Genomic DNA, 20817 nt, shown 5'->3' with positions numbered 1-20817 from the left:
AAAAATATGTATGTCATCCTGCTTGAAAAATCACAAATATATGTTATATATGTAGTACACATTATGTGAACATATTACATGGAATAAATAAGAGTTGTCTTCAAATTAGAGGAACATTACCATTCACATTCAATAACAGAAACAATGCCACAAAGAGCCACAGGAACCAACTATATGTATATGACATACACAAAACAAGAAGTATGTTAATGGGTAGTATTTTCTCTTAATCAAACGGATAGATAAGATTTAATAAAGTAATAACTTTATGCCAAGAACCTTTCTGAAGTTAATCTCAAGTGTTCGCATCATATATTCAAGAAAATCAACAGAAGAGCTGGACTTTTCAGAACTCCAATATCTGGTGGAGTGCAGAGTGCAACTTCAGCACATGGATTACCCCGAACGGCCTTAGCAGTCCGCAATCTGATGGAACAAGTAAAGGCTATTTTTTGAGTTCATGTCTTGAGGAAGAAAAAAGAATTTGATCTATTCTCTTTCTCTCTGTCTCCTTTCTAGTTTTACTGTAATTTAATAGTCCTGTATTTATTGGCCTCTGTAATTTAAGGCCAGATATGCTCATTTATTCACTGTAATGTCTCGGATGCACCACCGACGAGAAGGGTATCCCTTTGGCTCTCTGGTGGATTTCGCGCCTGATTCAATGGGTCATAAGTAGTCTTCTGAAGTTCTGTTATTTGTTTACTATTTCTTTCCACTATAAATACCATTTAAACTGTCTTGATTGCTTAGCACATTTTTTTAGAAAAAAAGCCTTCATAACTGTGTTTATCCTTCATGAAAATAGCATACCTTTTTGCCTACAAATTGAACAGCTGTCTAATGGTAGTTGATTTTTTGTATAAGTTGTTGGATTTATTTGATAAATCTTTGATTGTCAATCGGCAGATTCAATATTTTCATTTTCACCATTGGCTATTCATACGCGGAATTTATTAGCAGACCCTAGATGCACCCTTGTCGTGCAGGTTAATTCTTTTGATCCTTTTGTTCTGATGAAATATCTGGTTTATTTATTGTCCATTTATTGAAGACTGGCTTACAGATACCTGGGTGGAGTGGCTTATCAAATGCAAGGGTAACAATATTTGGCGATGTCTACCCTCTTCCAGAACATCAACAGGTACTCACCTCATTTCCTTTTTCCTTCTGTTTTTTAGCTGTGGGAGTGAGTTGAATTTCTGTTGGAATGCTTACGAAAAGAGATTGGGACTTCTGCATTTTTTGAATTCATGAGCTCATGACATCACTTCACAAATGGCTGTAGAGAGCAAGGTTTCCTTGCCTTGAGTTTCCTTCTGTTAGCTTGTAGGGGATGTCTCTTTGTAGGAACTCCCATTTCCTCACTGTTTAAGGAACGTATAATTTTGGATATTTTCCCCTTTCTTCTCTTTGACCACATGTTTTGAGGTTATTGTTTATCTCTTGGATCACTAAATGTCTGGCATGATTTGAATTTTGCATGTCTATATATTTCGTGCCTAAAATAGGCTTCCTCACCTTGGTTATTTTACAAGGAATGGGCTCATAAACAGTACGTAGCAAAACATCAGCAAGAGACATCACAGCAGTGGGGGAATTTCTACTACTTCAGGATGCAGAACATGAGTTATGTTGGTCTATAGTATTTCTTATTTCTAATGCTTGCTTCTTAGAAAAGCCTATGGGCTAAGTATCTATGCATTTCATCTTATCTATTACCTGTTTCTCTTGCTGATACTTCTGCTTGGAAACTGTTAATATCTATTATACAGTCATGCACTCTCCTTATAACATTTGGTAGGGTTTAATTTTTTTGGTGTTGGGGGTGGCTTCTTAGCTCGGCTGTCCTCTGCTGCCTATTACCAGTGGCCTGCCTTCAAAAAATGTGGAGATAGTTTTCAAGCTTGTAGGCACTCTAGTCAAACTTGCCCTGTCCATTTCATATGCAACTGCACTTTTAGCCTTAATAGTCTTGTACTGTTAAATAGAAAAGAACCTGTTTTCTCTGATTTTGGAATCAATGTTCTAGTTGACTTTTATGTTTAGCTTGTGGTTCTACCACCCAAAGATTTGGTTTAACTGAAATTGGTTTGGCATGGAGAAATAAAGAAACATGTTTGGTGTTTGCTTTGATTGTAAGTTTCATTGTGTTATTAGTTAACTTGAGACTCTTGGTTTTCTGTGTACTGTATGCGGCCGTGTAAAATAACCCGATGCTTTCGGATTCAGAAGACTGATTAGTAGTGGGATAAACCAGTTAAGTAGAATCACCCTCTTTTATTTGTTTTTTCTTTTATGCATATTATTTTTTTTTGTACTTAATATAAATCGTCATTTGATGCACTCATTGGAAACATTTATTTATCAAAATTTATTTCAGTGATATATATTTTTCATTGGAGGATTTGGCACCGTTGCATGGGTTGATGTGAAGGAATATGAGGAGCTTAAACCAGACAAGATTGCTGTTGATGGAGGTAAACAAAACCTGAAGGTGAAATTTTGTAAATCCTTACTCTTGGTTTTACTTTTGTATTTTGCACAGATTATATGCTCTATTTTTATGTGTTTCTCTCTCTTTTCTGTTGAAAATACAGTCTAATAATTCATTCCTCATTCTCCAAAGAAGTTTGTCAGTATGCCCAATTTTCCCAGGCTAATTTGGGTTTCATTTGGTTTACTGTAGGAACTGAATGCAACCTTTTCGAAGCCTCTTAGGAAGCTGTTATCAACAGAAGCCGAGGTTGATGATGCAGCTCTTGTATCAATAGACGCCAAAGGAATTGATATCAGGGTCCGTCAAGGTGCACAGGTATTGTGTATTTCATATGATGGCTTTTGACAGATAAAGCTCGATTTCTTCGAAGACACAGAGGGTGCGTGCCGTTTTTGTGTGATTCTATTCTTATTCCATTTTTCAGTTCAACGTACAGAGGTTATCATTTGAAGAAGGGCAAGCTGTTAAAACATTGGAGGAAGCCAAAGCTGCTTTGTGGAACGTAATAAAAAAAGGGCAAGTGCATAATCTGAAGAAATAGCAGTCGCATTTTTGGCCTTAAATGTGAAGCATAAGGTGACTCTGCATATCACTCAACCGTAATACTATAGAGAAGGTTCCCCCCCCCCTTTCATTAATAACCTTTTGTTAGAACAAAAGTTAGACTGCTTTTAACTTATATTCAAAGTCGCATTTTCATGGATGTTATGACATTTTACCCTATATGCATCGTATAGTTGACAATGATTATACCAGATGAGAAGAATATTCATTTATTTAATCAAATACAGGAATGATTTTATATGTTTTTTAAACGAACAATTAGTTGATTTCTTCGCTTGATAAATATAGGTCAAAAAATAAATGGAAGTTTGGTTCTCCACATTTCTCCAATGACCTTCCTTGGCACCGGATCGGTTGGAACTTTGTCTCGCTGCCCTGATATGAAACACAACCATCCTTGCCAATATCCGATACTAGTGTGGTTTTCACCTGGAATGGAAACTTTCCGATCACCGACCACTTTTATAAGACCTTGTAAATAATTGTAGTCAGCTCAAATATAAACTAGAAGAAGATTGAATAACAGCGGCTACTCCACTTGAGGCATGCGTGAGCATCTACGGGGGTGTACTGTGCATAACTAAGCAGACATGCCTTTATTTTCACTCAAGTGATATACCTATGCGATTGCGTGTATGGTATACAGAACAAAATGCAAACCATCCACACCTTGCACGTGCATGCATGCACAAGTACGAAAATCTTGTTTACCCAGGTCCAGCTAAATAAAAAGATAAGAATATGATACAATACCAGTGTGAATCTGGCTTTGGCATTGGAGGAGGTCCACTTCATTTTTGTCATCAAGCTGGCATGCACACATCACTAAGCGATGCATTTATCTGACATTGGACAGAAACTAAATCCACTAGTTCAAAGCAAGCTTTACTACAGTTATTGTTCTTGTTAGTTATTAAACCAGCCTCTTACTATCTATATTTTTATTCATATTAATCTCGTAGACTTGTTCCATCTTTGCGAGGGATTGAATAAAATATTGATATGATTGCCTGGTACCGTTAATTTAATTCAACCTCGTTATTGTTGTAACATTTAAATAAATCAACTCAAATTAATTACCATAATATAATTTAATGAATTAAATTAACTCAATCGGAATTTATAAAATCAATTTAAGTAATTTTTTAATTAACAAATTATGCAAACCAAAATTTATATAGTCCTATACATTTAAATCATAAAGTTTGAAATTTACCTAAAACCATAAAAATAAAAATGGGATGATATACTTCAATTAACTGATTTAACCCCTAATGATGAAGATTGATAAAGGCATTACTTCCAACGTAAGAAAACAGGATGACAATGCAAATGCAACCAATTCGGGGGGGGGGGGGGCATTCCAACTCCAAATGGAAAAAGGATGAAAATCCCAGGTCATAAAACAAACGAAACACTGCTATTTTTACACAAATAACCAATATGAAATTCAAACCAAAGTCATCAATTCATCACACTCTGCTTGCCGTTTGTAAACAAAACCTATTCATGTAAAACTGTCATTAAGAAAGAGTCACAAATGTACTTGAATAACCTTGTCAATCACCAAATCCGCAACTGAACGAAGCCGGTCAAACCCCAACATCGCCTTTCAAAGCCAACAAGATAAAAACTAAAGGCAAAGAAACCTGGAAAAAGCTATACACCGAGTTAAAAGGATAAGAAACGCCACATCTTTTTTTTCATGTTCATTGCTTGTCCTTACCACATCCCCCAAAATATCAATAGAATAATAAGATCATAATTTTTATGTCGTGGATTAAAAGTAGTTTACAATGCACATGATTCTAAACAGGTATGGCATCGTTATTTGACGTGTCTTCACATCTCAATACGATACCCTTGAGGTTAGCTGGGAAGATACATTTGGCCCATTGGCATCCTGTTGTAATCGGTTCAGGTGGAGGAACAATCATAAGAACATTGTCATTTCTCTGAACAACTCCCATTACACTAACAGTGCTTCCTTCCTTAATATACCTGTAAACATAAAAATTGCAACTTCAAAGTAGTTCACAACATGATGAGAGTTTGGAAAACAATTTCAAGCTCAAACCACTTTAGATCCAAGTTGCATTGGGTTTCGGGTTTGATTTTTATCAAGTTCACTGACTTTTTCGGCAATCATACTATATCAGGGTCTTGTCTCAGATAGGTCTATATTTTTTCGAGTTCAATTAGATTTTGCCACCCCTAGCTAGGCCACCTTACCTCAAGCTTCACTCTCAGATCCCGGTTTATAACACACAACAAAAATAGCCAACTAATCTGTACAAACAGAAAAAAATTAACAAAAGGCCGGCCATTTTGAAATGGATGAATTGTAGAAGATGAATTCAAACAATTTCTACACTCAAGATAACCCCCATTAGCCATCGGTAAATAGAGAGCCGAGAGACCCTCAGGATACCATTTATTGTTCCTGCAACATAAGCTATTAATATCATGGTGAACCATATAGGGGAGAAATTTACCCTTCTTTCAGTCGCATTAAACGGTCATCACTTGAAAGGTTCCTTTCTCCCAACCACCTGATGAACTCTGGAGACAAAGTTTTGTTGGCTGGGTTGACATCTATAACAATCGAGTCATCCACATAAGGAGTCACTGATGCTCCATTCCCTGTTTTAACTAATGCTCTCAACCCAGACTGGAAATCTGAGATGTAGAGGTCAACTGAACGCCTCTGTCAAAATGATATAGAAAAGGTTATATTCAAAAGAGAAAGAAGCCTGGAGTATAGTACCCATGTCCAACACTTGTATCAAACGCATACGGGGATATGAACCTCCAAATACGTGGAAACTTAAAAAAATCAATAAAGATATGTCAAACACATTTTCAAAAATCACACAACCAATTCAAAGTAACGTAGCTACAAAACTGTGCAGACAAAACAAGAAACAAATCTTTCACATGAAGCATTAAAATAGTTACACACAACGTTTGGCACATCTGCCCCGCCAAACCTATAACCGGAGGGCAATGTATTACTTCATAGCACAGCAAGCCAACAAAGCCTAGTTCTTTTTCACTTTTCCAGAGCATAAAAGATGATCAGCTACTTGAAATTATAAAATAAGGGAAAGCCTTTGTGTGAATTGTATATATAAAGAAACAAGGAAATAAAAAGTTTTGAAAAAAATTCAGGAAAAGGTAAAAAATTAACAATTCAATTACTTACTTCCAGCACTCGGAGTCCCCAGGTAAAACGACGATGTGTAGGATTGGCAGCTTTGGAATCCCATCCTCGATACTCATATAAACTAGTTGATGTATAAACACATCTTGGAACTTTCTGGAAGGATGACTCAAGAGGAACATTTCCACATGTTACCACCTTCAAAAATTACAAACAAACAATTAATCAATATCACCTACGGATTAATAAGTAGATAAAATTAAATGATATAAAAAAAAGCACAAGTACACAAGCATAAGCAACCAATAATTCATTTCCCACTAGTTAGATGAGTTCAACAGTTACAAGGGATCATAAGTGCATAAAACAAATGCTGCTGTATGTCCATTGTACATGGTTTTTGATACAATGGGCGTTACGCACATGGTGATTAGTAAGACCTTGAGTTGGCAACTTGACATCCACTCCAATTACATCTTTTAATAAAATATCAAACTGTATAGGATCTTGTGATTATAGATTGCTATTTTCCAGTAGCAATAATGAGAAATATCATATCTGAAATTTAAATTAGATTACTTACCCCAGAGATTTTCACGAATTGTCCATTTTTTGCATTTCTAAGCTCAGCATCCGGATAACTAGAAATGAAACCCATAATAGCTTTTCTCCCACAACAAGAATTCCAAGCAAATAATGCAGCAACAGTACCAAAAAGCACTACAACAGCAATGAGGAGAATGGCGTTGTGAACTGCTCCAAGAATAAAACCACCAGCAATGAAACCCATTACAAAGAGCAGTATCAGTGCATATAATATTAGTTTTGGGAAGTTTTTCTTGAAAGAGAAGTCATCATTCTGGCCAAGAATATTCACAGCCTGATTATAAACAGCAGAACCTTTCACTTTCATTGATCCCATTGATTCCAAAGGACCAGACGCTTTCCGAGGAGCACCAGAGGAATTTAGTGGCCCTGAAGAGATGGGTCCAGATGTAATAAGGCCAGTTGTGGGGAGAGCAGGAGGAAGAGCACCAGAATTTTGACGTCCACTTGGTGTCACTCCACCTGATTGTGGACCAGATGTTTTCTTCACAGGATCCCCATGTCTGTTTAATGGTCCAGAGTTCGACTTCTTCAATGAAGCTGAACCAGACATGCCTCCAGTGGCAACAGGACCTGATGAGGTATAGCCAGACCGAGGTGCTGCATTAGGCATGATTGGTCCAGAATGTGAAGCAGCACCCCCAAAAGATCCAGTCCTTGAAGGAGCGCCACTTATAGGTCCAGATTTCCTGGACTTGGAACCATCTGTAGGAATATCGAACATTTTCCCTAATTCTCCCGACTTCTTAATATCTCCACCAGTATAGGGCATGGCCACTGAGCTCATGGTTGGAGTCCTTTCTTTAGGCTGCTCTGGCCTGCCTGAGACATAAAGCCCATTGCTGAGCTTATGAGATGGGAATCTGGAACCCATCTAGCTTCCTATGTACAACGCAGAAGATATTTAACAAAAGAAGTTTCTAGTAGTAGACCGATAAGTACGTCAAAGCCCACCTGAAAAAAAAAAGCACCTTAGCTATTAGAACAATAGTTCAATCTAATGATTTCTGAGATAAATACTGGCATTGAAAGAACCAAACATCAAAGGATACAGACCCAACTGATCAGATAGTCACGGAAACACTCATATAGCAGCTGGAAAAGGAACATATTTACAACATTGCACTTCTATGAAGAAATATTGTTACAATAAAATTCACCACAAGCAGCACAAGAAATCCAATAACTAACACCACCACGTATTTCCCTGTGAACTAAATCATAAGTTGGTTCATTAGTCAATTGTCCAATTTTAGTCAGATCTCTAGAATGTGATGCTGCATCAAAACTGACAGCAGCAATGCAGAAACCATGAATCTCAATGAAGCAAATTCAGTGACAGGAAAAACAATGAAAAAGATAATGAAAACTGAAAGGTAAAACTGAATAAACCAATTAGATCAAAATAGTGCACAGGAAAACAGGTTCGAAAATCAGTTTCCACATCAATAGTTCTTGACAAGAAGAACCATATAGCACAACCTCAGTGTCTTGTCTTCTGATCGAAAAGAGACCCTTAAAAATCTGAGTTTGCAGTATTTCAACCAAAAACCACCTCCCTGCTAACCATAACCTCTGTTTCACAAAAACGATTCCTAAAAACAAATTTGAAGTATAAGAACCATGTCTTCTGCTGCTTAATATTCTAAAAGGTTCTATGAAGTCCACAACCAAGTCCAAGAACTTCATTGCGACAGACCTTAGACTACTTTTTTCACATATTTTCATAAAAACCTATCCATGCATGCTGGACTCACAAACTAGACATCCCGTACTACTATGCAGATATTTTTTTTGATAGAATCTACTATGCAGAATTTATCCACACAAACAAGTAGAATAGAAGTGAAGAGAACCATGAAGGTCTGAAACCATGAAAAAGAACCAGAAACTCCAGTGTAGTTCGCTAAGATTTTATCAACCAAGGACTATTTATTTTCCTCCTGAATGGTTTAAAAAGATGAAGGAACTAAGATATCAAACCACAAGTCAAATAATTCAGATTCTACATGAGATCATTAACATATTCATTAAAAAGATAAACCCAAATAAAAAAAGCACTAAGCATACCTAGATCACAACTTGAAACAAAATCAATGAAGAGATTGAGATCCAAGGTTGTAGTAACAGAAGCTCCCACTGATCAAATATGTCGATTCAATATTTTCAGGCTTTTTTTTTATGGCTAGCAATCAAAAATAGATCGTGTCATACTTTCCAATTAAGAAATATGCCATACAAAAAGACACCCGAAGAAGCAAATTGACAGCCCAAATCAAGCAGGAAGAAGGAAAGTGCATTCACATCCTAATTTCTTTTCCTAAAATAGATTAAATAAAAAATCTAATGTAAACCAGCACAAATTTTCAAGCTGAAGGAGTGAAGCTCAATGTATGATAAAATACTTAATCACATTATTATTATTTCCTTAGCCGACACTTTTCGGCTTAACAAGACCCTTGGAAAAAAGTAAAATCAATGTCAAGGTAACAAGATAAAGCAAACCCAGATCACCATTTTGAAGGAAAACCATTATCATGGGACAGATCTGAGGAAAATGAACAAGTTTTGATAAGAGTGAAAGGAATTCAAAGACAGAGAGTCATACCTGGAAGTGAATAAGTGGAGGAAATCAGGAGATTTGGGGACATTATACGAGAAAAAGAATAACCAAACATAACAAAACACAATAATCCCACTGTTTTCCCTATCTTTTACCTGTAAGTTTTAGCTGTTTACTGGGTTTTTCTTCTTCTTCTCTCTTTTTCTTTTCTTTTTGTTATTTTATTATTCTTGGTGTTTCACTCTTTTAGACTTTGACACTTGAAAGATCCGCAACGCAACAACTGGTGGCCGGTGGGTTGTCTCAGCCGACAACTTCTCCCAATATATTTTATTATTTTATTAATAAATTAATTTATGAACGTACCACGGGTTTTTCTTAAATAAATTTTAGACATAAATTAGAGTTATTTTATCATTTACATGTTTAACAGCTAATAATATAAATATATAATCAGGACATTAAACCCTTTTTTGTTATATTGATTTATTCAAAATAGTTTTTGGCGTGAAATAAACTATCGGAAAGATGATACATACAATATTTAGCATATCAAAATGTTAAAATAAAAAACAAAATCTCTTTCATCACTTCGAAGTAAACTACTTTAATATACGCCATATTTGTTGTCAGATTATTTTAAAACACTTACAAAATTATTTAATTAAGGGAGGAATCATTAATAAATACTATTGATTAAATTATTTTCATTAAATAAATATTAAAAATTCTATTAACCTGTCACCAATTAACTCTTTTCCAGTATTATGTGGTATATTTGTTTCCGGTTCAGAGAACCATGCCCTTCACCTGTTCGACGAATTGAAATAAACAATATTCGGTTTCAAGATTCATGATTTTTACGACGATCGAAATTCAATTTATGATAATTTAATTACCGAATAAGTGCTTATCGAGACTGCCGTTGGGCATGAATTCGTAGGCAAGGAGAAGCTCAGGGCCTTTGCTACAGCAGCCAACGAGGCGAACCAGATTGCGACGATGAACATTACTTATAAGCTTCACTTCCGTATGGAATTCTGCTTTTACCTGTGCCGTGCCTATTGCTAATTTCTTTACTGCTACTGCCCTCCCGTTCTTTACAACGTTGAGTAAACTGCTATGTCAAACTAGGTTGAAGGTAGAACCTGTATGATATTGGAGTGTTTTCATGTGATTATCTTTACAATTTATATTATAAATTATGTTTGCCTTGTATACTTCCCCGAAACCTTCTCCTGATTTATTTTGTTGACTAAAGTTTGAGGTTGCAAAATTCAGTTCTTTGTAAGTCATTGGACCTTGCAACTCAGGTGGCCCCTCTACATCCTCTGCAACTGGACAGACAACTGATTCTGTGTCAATCGGTTCAATTGATTAGACCGATCCGATCCGATCCAGTCTTACTGGTTCCGAGGAAGGGCCTAAGATCAACGGTGTAATTAGCAGGGAAGAAGGGGGAGTCTGAGTATCTTAGGAAACATCCCGTGTCAACTGCTCGACCATCTGAGTCAGGCGGGCATCTTCGAATATTGGCCAAAGCCACATCCAAGCATGCCTTGGACCCTGTCTCGTCGATGGTTTGCATGCATTGTGCCACCCCGTACGCTGTTACATTGCCGTTTACGCCAACCACTTCCTCGCTGTTCGCCGCAAAGAACGAATCGCCCTTGCAAGATTCCCTAATAGCCTTCTGACTGTTGTTTCGAAAATAGTCTGCTGCTATGCTGACCGGTTCCCGCAATTCCCAAGGTGTCCCTCTTGTGTGCTTCGCTGGTAGAACATGTTGTTCTCGTACCTCTCCGAAAATGAAAAAGCACATATAATTATAAATATGGATGGTTCTTGCAAGGTTCAGTCTATGTGGTTCATGACTTGATGTAGTTGAAAGAAATAAAATTTACACCTGAGGAAGCAACCGTCGTAGATGACACGGGCACCGTTAGCGGAGGAGCAGCTTCGGATATGCGACGAAGCAGTAGTGAAACAAGGGATACAGTCTCATCTAGACTGCACTGCACCATGGTGCTGACTGGGTCCGATCCCGTTGTTTCTTGAGCCACCGCGAAGTGCATGCCGTTCCCTGACTGCCCTCGGAGCTCCGTTAACGCTCCTAAATATATTTGTGTACTAATTTAAAAGATTGAAACCACAAAATTTATCATTTATTGATGAGTTCAAGTACATTGCGATTCCAACATTCATTTCATCAATTTGGGTTTAACTATAATATGTTTTGATATCAAAATCTTAAATGTATCAGTTTAAGATATATTTGTAGATTTTTTTGTAAAATTACTGAAATATAATTTTATGCTAGTCGTGAATAATTTTAAAAATATAGAAATATCTTTCTTCTTATATTACTCGAATTCAGGTCACTAAAGAGAAAAAAAATTATTGTACCCCTGACTTCAAGGGTTCAAATTCATAATATTTTGGATATACCCAAATAACATACATAAAATGTCACGTCACAAATTAGTATTTTCTTTAATAGCCTAGTGTGATTATAATGTAGTATATGTTCATTCTTTTTTAATTTATTGATATCGCACACACACCTTACAGACACAACTACTTAAACATATAACCTCTAGAGAGAATAATATTTTCCTTTATCATTGAAGTCACTCAATAGATTTATCATGAATTAATACTTAAATTAATTTATATTGAATAATTATATAAAATATGTCATAAATTAAAAAATATATAAAGAAAACAACATAAAAAGTATAAAAAATAAAAAAATAATATAAAGAGGACTCAAAAACGAATATTTTTAGATTTGAGATTTATTTTTCTAAGTAAAAGTTTTTATTTTTATTTTTTTATATTATATTATATTATATTATATTATATTATATTATATTATATTGTATTGTATTGTATTGTATTGTATTGTATTGTATTGTATTGTATTGTATTGTATTATATTATATTATATATTTTACTGAACTTTATAGATTTGAGATTTATTTTAAGTTATAAGACAAGTCATTGGACCGATTAGACCAGATAGACAAAGCTATTTTTAGAAAAAAAAAAAAGCAGGCCCTGGGCCTATTCGGTGGACACAGAGCCCAAAACTTAAAAACCGATTCAATTCGTCTATAAAAGCACCCGAACCTTAGACCGGAAAGAAATCATGGTTCTGTTAATATCCCCGAGAGAATCGGATATGAGGCATTTCACTTGATTATGGAATCTTCAAGCTCTTCAATTTGATCATCCAAACATCGTATTTATTTCCAAATCAGAATCTGTAACCCGACAAGGTGAGTGATCAATTTGATTTTCGCTAACGTTTTCTAGGGTTTGCAAATTTGATGTTAATTCGGGAATCGGTTTTAGGGGGAACGGAAAATGTCGGCATACGAGAATGTCGTAGGTGGAAAGCTGAAGCTGAAGGGAAAAGCCTTAGATGTTAAGGCTGGTGGGATTAGGAAGAAAAAGAAACATAAGAAACAGATTCAACATCACGACGAAGTTACCCAAAACGATCTCTCTGATGCTGCTTCTGGTCTGTTTTTTTTTCTTCTCATTTCTGATAATATTGTTGGACTTTGGTCTGAGTATTGGATATGTGTATGTGTGCGTTTAATCTTTTCTGTATTTGTTTACATGTACATGGAGGGTCTACTCTTGTTCTTTTGTGGACATTACTTTTTCATATTAATATGACAATCTTCTTTTTTCCTTTTCTTTATTCTTATTCTTATGTCTATTGCAATGTGGATACTGGTTAAGGTCAATTCTCTAAAATGTTCATGTTTTACCCCCATGAAAGTTCCCAGAGAGATTCGCAAAAACGTTTTCAAGGGAAATATTATTTTTGTTCTTTTTGCTGGTCAAATGGCTTTTAAAACAATACAACACCGAGACATCCAAATCTGTGTGGCTGCATCAATTTTTAAGACCTTTTGCTTTACTGGAATTGGGTTGGGCTATTGTTGTGAATGGCAATGGCGCACTCTAGGCACTAATAAACTCAATAGAGTGCTCCAGTTTATTTTTCAAACTTGCAATGTTTTCTCTCTGTTTTGTTGGCAAGTATGATACAATCCATTGTTTTTATGCTACTAAAGAAATCAAGGAGAACACTAATCACTTTGGCTTTGTTTGTGCCTACCCTTTTACAAAAAAGGTACTGTATAGGGCTCTAGGCACTTAGGGTCTGAATTGCTTTTGTTTTCTGGACACACACATATGTAATGTATCGTGAATACATGCTATGATCATTGTATTGTTTATACTCAGTTTATTTGACCCAACCCGTTTCCATCGTGTTACACACTGTTAAGTTTAGTGCATCACAATTCACAATTGTTTCTAGACCTCATAATTTTAGCTGGTACTTGATGTAGGTGGAACCACAGAAGTTTCTGTTGACCTGAATGAAGAAGTTAACAATGATGCTGAGAAATCAAGTGGGGAGAGGAAGGCTCCTCATTATGATGATCATCTTACCCCTGCAGAGAGACGATACATTGAGCAGAGGGAGCAACTCGATGTTCATAGGTTGGCTAAGCAAGCTAATAAATCTCACCGTGATAGAATCCAGGATTTCAACCAGTATCTGGCAAACATGAGTGAGCATTATGACATTCCAAAAGTTGGACCTGGTTAATTCGTGTGTAATCATCTCAGTGTTTTCGGATAGAAGTTGTTTGTGTTATGTACCAAAAGTCAATGACAGTGGACTGCTTTGCTTTATGATGTTGTTTGATGATATATCACAGATTATGCATATAATTTGTAGTTGCGGTTTTTGATCATCATTACTTTCGACAGGTGCTTGCCCTCAATACCTGCTTCAACATGCTCAGTAGGACTGGTAAACGTTCCCTTAAATTAGATTTTGGAAGTTTGTGATTTTTTTTTACTACAGATGATTGAAACAATTCAAACCAATTGGTTCCGTTCAGTTCTTAAAATTTTCTAAAAATATTATTTTGGGTTTGGTTCAACTAGGTGTAGTTTTTGACTTTGGATTGAAAATCATCCAAGTACCTAGTTGGCTTTTCGTATTTTGATGGTGGCGATTAATTTCTTTTTGAATGCCTGTGCTTATTATTTGAGAGTCCAAGTGACAAGGAACTTTGGATTTTCCAATTGGAATTCTTATCATGGTATCGGGTGGATTATTGTGATTATGTCTTGAATAAAAATGTAACTATTGAAAACCATATACGATGAAATATCTCAGTTATTATTAATAGTTTATAAAACTAGACCGGTCAAATGGTTGGATCCATTGATCAGCTGACCCCATCTTTAAACAATGATTTTTAGTTATAGACAATATTACAGTGATTCTTAATCGAATGTTTTTGCAAATTATCCAATAGGAATACAAATTTTACCCTATGGGTTTATTAAAAACAAGTAGTGATCCATTATGGTTTTTTCCTGGCAAAATGGGCCAATACCGCATGAGCTAATTATTTAGCTTTATACGGTACAAGATTTTTTATTTGGAAACTACTGATTTGGATTTCGTCGAGTATAACGAGTTTTAATAAATATATTTTTTATTAAAATTTATCATTTTGACGTGATAATTCTAATAAAAGATTATATCTTTTTAGAATGTCACTTTGACGTGATAAGTTTAAATAAAAAAATATTATTTAAATAAACTCGTCATGTTGACATAAATAACGAGTTTACTTTGTACTATAGCATTCATAGTAGGTCCAAATTAATTTTGAAAATGATTTAATAAACCAATTTTTTTACCAGTCTCATCTATCAATTTTGCTTTCCTCTCTTTTGGAGTGCTTTTTCCCCCTCTTTTGGAGTGGGGTTATCGATCCAGTATATTTTTTTTTTCATGGTAATTAATAATTTTTTCTTAAAAAATAATTTTTTTAATTTCATGAACAAACCACCCAACTCTCTAAATTAAAATAATTACATTTTTCATATTATGACTCTACCAACTCTCCAAATTATATCCTTTACATTAAAATTTTCGGTTAAACCAAAAACCCAAAACCGCTAGGATTTTGGATATCAACCCAAATCCTATATTTTATCCATTGATTAAGAACAAAAGGAAAGGAAACGGAAACAGAAAGAATACGAGTCAAGGCGTCTAAAATCTCATTCCACATCGGGGGCAGGCAGGGAGAAATTGAAAATTAAGTCTCCAGGCTCCAACTGCAAATCAAAATTTTGAAACAATCCAAGTTGAACAGGGGTTACAAGAAAGAGATGATTGAAGGCGAAGGGAGGAGCGAAGTGAGCAAAGCATTGGGATTGCTTGTATGTGGTACTTTGGTGTACTACCATTGTGCCTACCGCAATTCAACCATTCTCTCTCTCTTCTCCGATGTCTTAATCGTTCTCCTTTGCTCTCTTGCCATTCTCGGCCTCCTCTTTCGTCAAATGAACATCTCGTACTCTTTCTTTCTTTTTCACCTCTGGGTTTCTTTCAAATTGTCGTTTTCATCTGTTTTATTTGTTGGGTTTTTAGTTTATTTGTGTTCTTGCTAGTTTAAGATTTGATGTTGAACTGTTTTCCTGTGAAGACCAATTTTATGTTTTTAAGTTACAATAAGTAAGCTGATTGGTAGTTTTTAGATTTGTTTTTGTTAATTGGAATTGGTGAAGTTTGGGCATTCAAATGCTTTGTGCCACTTTTGATTCGAAGAAATGGGTGGATTTGGATTGTTCTCGCCCCTTTTCTACTGAATTATTGCCTTTCATTTATCCGAGTATCGCTTAACCCTCTTATAGTGTGTCTGCAGTAGTCTCCGGATTTAGGTTTCGGTTGGTTTAATTAATCATGGTGACTGCAGATATTATGCGTGCTCATCAGTATATTAATTATTGATCGTCCTGATGATGCTTGGCAAGAACGTGCTTTCTGAAAGATATAGCATTTCGGATTTGTTTATTGATCTCATAAGCATTTTCCAATGCTATCTTAACTTTCACTACATCTAGGGAATTATTAGGGCTTTAGGGTTAAATGAGCTTTGTATTAGGTTCCATTGTTGCTGAAGATGTTTCTGTTTGTAATAGCTTTGAATTCTGGGTAGATTTTAAGTTTTTTTGAAATTCACCTTTAGTTTGGGATTCCCCCTCCTATTCTTCTAAGTTTGGGATTCCCCCTCCTATTCTTCTAATTTTGTCGTGTATTTCCTATATTTCTTTCCCTTTCCTCGATAGCTTTTATTTTGTTTTTATTTTTCTATCTCCTCAGATGGTATTGCATTACTTGAACTACTTTTAAAATTTAGTCCAGTGTTGATCAAATTGTGTGTTTATGATATCATATGTGCATATTTGCAATGAGATCTGTCTGATGGTATTCATATGATTTTGCTTTTTCCTTTTAGTAATGAGTTTTTATTATTGAACTACTTCACCCTCATAATGGAAAAAAAATGTTGTATAGGGTACCAGTAGATCCACTTGAGTGGCAGATCTCACAGGATGCCGCTAATAGCATTTTTGCGTGGTTAGCTAATACTGTTGGGGCAGCTGAGTCAGTTCTAAGGGTTGCAGCAACTGGACATGACAAAAGGCTGTTTTTTGGGGTGAACTTTTGCAACTTAAATTTATATTCACTATAAAATCAGCTACTTCTTGCTATTTATATCCTGATTCGTCTGCTTTAGTTGATATCTGCTGAATATCCATCTCAAATGGTCTGATGCTTCTAACCTCCGAGATAACCCATCCTTCTCTTAGGAACCCCAGCCAACTGTTTCTCTTGTTGGTTTAGTTGCTCATTGCTTTGTTGCCTTTTGAAAATCATTATTTAACCCACCCTTTTCCGATGCATGTCTACTTTCAGGTCATTGTTTGTCTTTACATACTGTCGGCCATTGGACGATTGGTCTCTGGTGCCACTGTTGCTTATGCAGGTATGTTTGCCATTAACTTCCCATTTTCTGTTGCTGAATCAAGTGCAACTTTAAACTTTTGTAGATAAAACATGACAGATAATTGAATTGGTTATTGTTGACTGAACCACACTCTGTCTTGAGATCCTCTCAAGTTCTTTTTGCTCATTCAAGCACTTCGAATTGATTTCATGCATTCGGAAATTTTACATTTCTACTTTGGAGCAATCACCGTATGAGCAATAATATTTAAATGCCATAAACAATCGATTCCCCATGACAGGATTCGGGAATGTGGCTAAAATATGTTAAAAAAATGTGATTTACTGTTTGACAACAAAGAATACTTTTTATGTAATAAATTTTCACAACCAGAAGTTCTAGCATGCTTGATAATTTTTTGATAATGATCTCTCTTTCCCCCTCAATTCCATTTTGAATTTATGGAAAATAAAATTTTGTGTTTCTGAAATAGGATTATGCGTGTTCTGCCTTTATATGCTTGCTGAAAACTCACAGTCAATCAGAACATGCGTTCCTCAGTTACAAAGGCAAAGAAATGGAACCATTGTTGAAGACGATAATATGTAATTGCAAGTGCTGTTTGAACACACGGGAAAGCAAGTTGAAGCTTCTGAACTTAGATCAAGCCTTGTCATATCCTCGCTATACTTTAGCCGACACTGTAAGATGTATTACTGATTTTTAGTGCCGTAGTCATCAATAAAATTTTAAATTCATTTGTAACATGTGTACCTCCAAGATTGTAATACAAACTTTTTGGTTATGTCTGTTTCACCACATTTTTAGTGGTAATGGCTTCTGTTTGTTCAATATCAACATATCAAGGACAATGAGAAATGCAAACCTGAGAATTGCAGTTACAAGAGATTGGAAAAATATAGAGACCAAATGATCAAATTTTCATGTGATACATAAGAAATCTTTCGGTACATGTCAATATTTAATATGGCTCCAAAATTGAAACTCACCTGATAATTCAGCAGAACAAATTTAAAAAAAAAAAATTAATGTAGAAATTGCTAGGGTTATTATTCATATACATATGAGAGCTGATACTGTTAAATATCATCAGCCACTGAATAACACAGCATCCTCTTGCACTTTAAAGAGAGGAGCTTCAACTAGTTAGCTTAGCTATGAGAAGTGTTTTTCGTTTCTACAGCCATCATACTATGCGTCTATCAGCAAGCAATGTCTTTCCAAGCTTCATAAAACATCCAGGTGATACCAGAGGAGGGCATTACTTTTAGACAGCTAGCACTCCACCCTCTGTAAAGCTCCGACCATTAGCTGTTTTCTGGCAACTTCTGGAAACTTCCAAGGGAAAGCTTATGTTGCTAGCGGTAAAACCTTGTCATTTCAATTGAACCAGTTTAGCTGCTAATACATTAATAGTCAAAATAACAAATGAACGAGTATTATCAATGAATGTCAGGAAAACCCCATAAATATTTTCAAACAAACAGCACAGGCCGAGTCTCACCCGCAAGAGCTCCAAGTACAAGCATCTCTGGATGATTTAGGGAAATTTTCTTCTTTGATTGGCATTATGATTTCTTTAATTTATCATACATGAAATAGTAACAAGAACTACATGGAAGCATGCCAACTAGAGTTGGAGAGAGACCAGAATAAAGGGCACCAACTCTACCATCCTTGTAAATCTTGCATATTGCAATGCTTAAGCTAGGGTATATATCAGGACTGACAGTCAACCTATCCTGTAAGTATTACACGGGGGAACATCAGATCCATAGGCAAAAGCATAAAATGAGACTACTCTAATAATTTCAACGTGATCAGATTCAGATTTATTATTTTCCCAAGTGTCTAAACAACATAAAGATAGGCTATTCAACTAATTTACCCACTGCTCAGACAAGGGAGATACTAAGAGGTCTCTTAAACATTAATAAAAATGATTAGTTGGATGACATCATTATACAGCACCATCTGTAACTATTATTGAAAACCAAAAACTAAAAGAAATAATTCGTCACAATACGGAATGTTCTGCTTTTCTTTTTCCTTTTTATTCGGAAAACAAAAATAAAGAAGAAATATAATCAACTCATGATATGTCATATACCTTGATAACTTCAAGAGGATGGCATGCAAGTGTGCTAACAATTCCAGCAGCTGCACCAGCCAGAGAAGATGGAGAAATCCAGGAAAGAGAAAAGTTAACATTAAAATTATCAATTTGCAATTTTGGCTTGTCAGTCTCATTCCATTTCTCCTGTGCTGATGTCATTGTGCGCTTGACACATTCAAATTTTGCAAGCTCAATTGCTTGGGTGGGAATTATTCTAACCATGTTGATTCCATTTCCAGCCCACAGTCCATGCCAACCTTGCTGCTCAATGATCTCCATGAAACTACCAGTTATGTTTTTGGATCCAACCCCGACCACCATTCTGGTCCTGCATATCAGAAGACATAAATTATAAGTTGAACAAATACACTGGTGGCAAACACATGATAATGATTTTAAGGCGAACAGGATCATGAATAAGGTAACAATGATGACAAGAAACTGTTCAAAGATTTCAAGAATGACTTGATATCCAAAACTTTTCAGGTCAACAAGTTATTATACCCTAGAAACAAAACTAACAATGCACACATCCAATCCTATAAAAGACTAAGAAAGTTGAAATCCACCAGAGGAATAAGTGGACAACAGTGCAGTACTAGACTAGGAAAGAAAAAAGGCATCCACAAGAATCATCAAAATAAGAACCAAATGTTCGAAGTGTTGATAAAAGTTTGTCACCCCAATTTATCCATTGTAAATTTCCTATGACCCATGTCATAGAAATATATGGAAAACAGAAATTAAATTCAAAACCATGCTTAAAATCATGGTCAAAATGGAAAGAAATTCAATATTTTTCTAGTTAAAAGCCAAAACCATTCAGTAAAAAATAATTACACTTACCAGACACCTGGATAAAGAAACAAAAATGTTAGATATAATGGTAAAGACAAGAATTCAGCAAATTAATAAATGAAAACATATAACACGACGTGTCTGCCAACGTGATAGTTTCTAAAGGAGCGAGAACAGCTTTGGTCATAGCCCCGGCTTAAGCTCCACTAAGAAACTCACCAACTTCTCTAGTCCTCAAGAATTCCTGAATCACAGCCAGAGCATGCATTTGTGATATCAACAACAATCTATTGGCCCTTATACATACAATCAAAAGGATCCTAAAATTCACCAAAGCATCTTTATTTCCTTTGTTATCTTCATTAAAACAAAAGGACAACAGTTATTTGAAATGGTGGCCTTTTAAACCTCAGATTTCTTTTATTTCCATAAATCGGTTCTGCTGCTTCCAGCAAATGGAAGTTTAGAAAAAAGGTTCAATGAATTACATAAAAGATTTCCAATAACTTAACCTAACTCTAATAATAATATAAAATTTTCAGGTAATCATCTTAGGTCATTATAGAGAATTGGATAATAAATATCCATGAAATTGACAAAATACAACATAAATTTTTCCTTCAAAAATTTTCTTACATTTGG

General features: G+C 35.4%; 4 protein-coding genes and 2 pseudogenes across 5 annotated transcripts; 3 read left to right on the top strand and 3 right to left on the bottom strand.

Annotated features, from left to right (window-relative positions):
* Positions 1–144: 144 nt before the first annotated feature.
* LOC120191591 lies at positions 145–3113 on the top strand (annotated as a pseudogene).
* Positions 3114–4735: 1622 nt separating this feature from the next.
* LOC120191561 (uncharacterized membrane protein At1g16860-like) lies at positions 4736–9631 on the bottom strand. Of its 2 annotated transcripts, XM_039194502.1 has the most exons (6): positions 9442–9631; positions 8904–9018; positions 6811–7787; positions 6270–6425; positions 5560–5771; positions 4736–5065 (listed from the first exon to the last, which is right to left on the bottom strand). In XM_039194502.1, the coding sequence occupies exons 3-6, from the start codon at positions 7705–7707 to the stop codon at positions 4873–4875; spliced, it is 1458 nt and encodes a 485-aa protein (XP_039050433.1). In that variant the 5' UTR covers positions 7708–7787; positions 8904–9018; positions 9442–9631; the 3' UTR covers positions 4736–4872. The 2 variants fall into 2 exon arrangements, with proteins under 2 accessions (XP_039050433.1, XP_039050432.1); XM_039194501.1 differs by lacking the exon at positions 8904–9018.
* Positions 9632–10144: 513 nt separating this feature from the next.
* Positions 10145–11471, bottom strand: LOC120191590 (cysteine-rich receptor-like protein kinase 2). Its single transcript, XM_039194522.1, has 5 exons — positions 11303–11471; positions 10804–11196; positions 10609–10733; positions 10296–10494; positions 10145–10206 (listed from the first exon to the last, which is right to left on the bottom strand). The coding sequence occupies exons 1-5, from the start codon at positions 11469–11471 to the stop codon at positions 10145–10147; spliced, it is 948 nt and encodes a 315-aa protein (XP_039050453.1).
* A 1094-nt stretch (positions 11472–12565) lies between these two features.
* On the top strand, positions 12566–14160 carry LOC120191566 (protein FAM32A-like). The gene is made up of 3 exons (XM_039194505.1): positions 12566–12677; positions 12754–12922; positions 13767–14160. Exons 2-3 carry the CDS (start codon positions 12766–12768, stop codon positions 14027–14029), a joined length of 420 nt encoding a protein of 139 aa, XP_039050436.1. The 5' UTR covers positions 12566–12677; positions 12754–12765; the 3' UTR covers positions 14030–14160.
* Positions 14161–15386: 1226 nt separating this feature from the next.
* Positions 15387–18045, top strand: LOC120191564 (reticulon-like protein B22). The gene is made up of 4 exons (XM_039194504.1): positions 15387–15803; positions 16808–16949; positions 17210–17279; positions 17734–18045. The coding sequence occupies exons 1-4, from the start codon at positions 15619–15621 to the stop codon at positions 17847–17849; spliced, it is 513 nt and encodes a 170-aa protein (XP_039050435.1). The 5' UTR covers positions 15387–15618; the 3' UTR covers positions 17850–18045.
* Positions 18046–18361: 316 nt separating this feature from the next.
* On the bottom strand, positions 18362–20610 carry LOC120191563 (annotated as a pseudogene).
* Positions 20611–20817: the final 207 nt, after the last annotated feature.

This window comes from Hibiscus syriacus, unplaced genomic scaffold (assembly GCF_006381635.1).
Source record: "Hibiscus syriacus cultivar Baekdansim isolate YM2019G1 unplaced genomic scaffold, ASM638163v2 tig00116970_pilon, whole genome shotgun sequence".
Lineage (NCBI taxonomy): Eukaryota > Viridiplantae > Streptophyta > Magnoliopsida > Malvales > Malvaceae > Hibiscus > Hibiscus syriacus.
The sequence above is the reverse complement of the archived record's forward strand: the minus strand, read 5'-3'. Positions and strand labels throughout refer to the sequence as shown.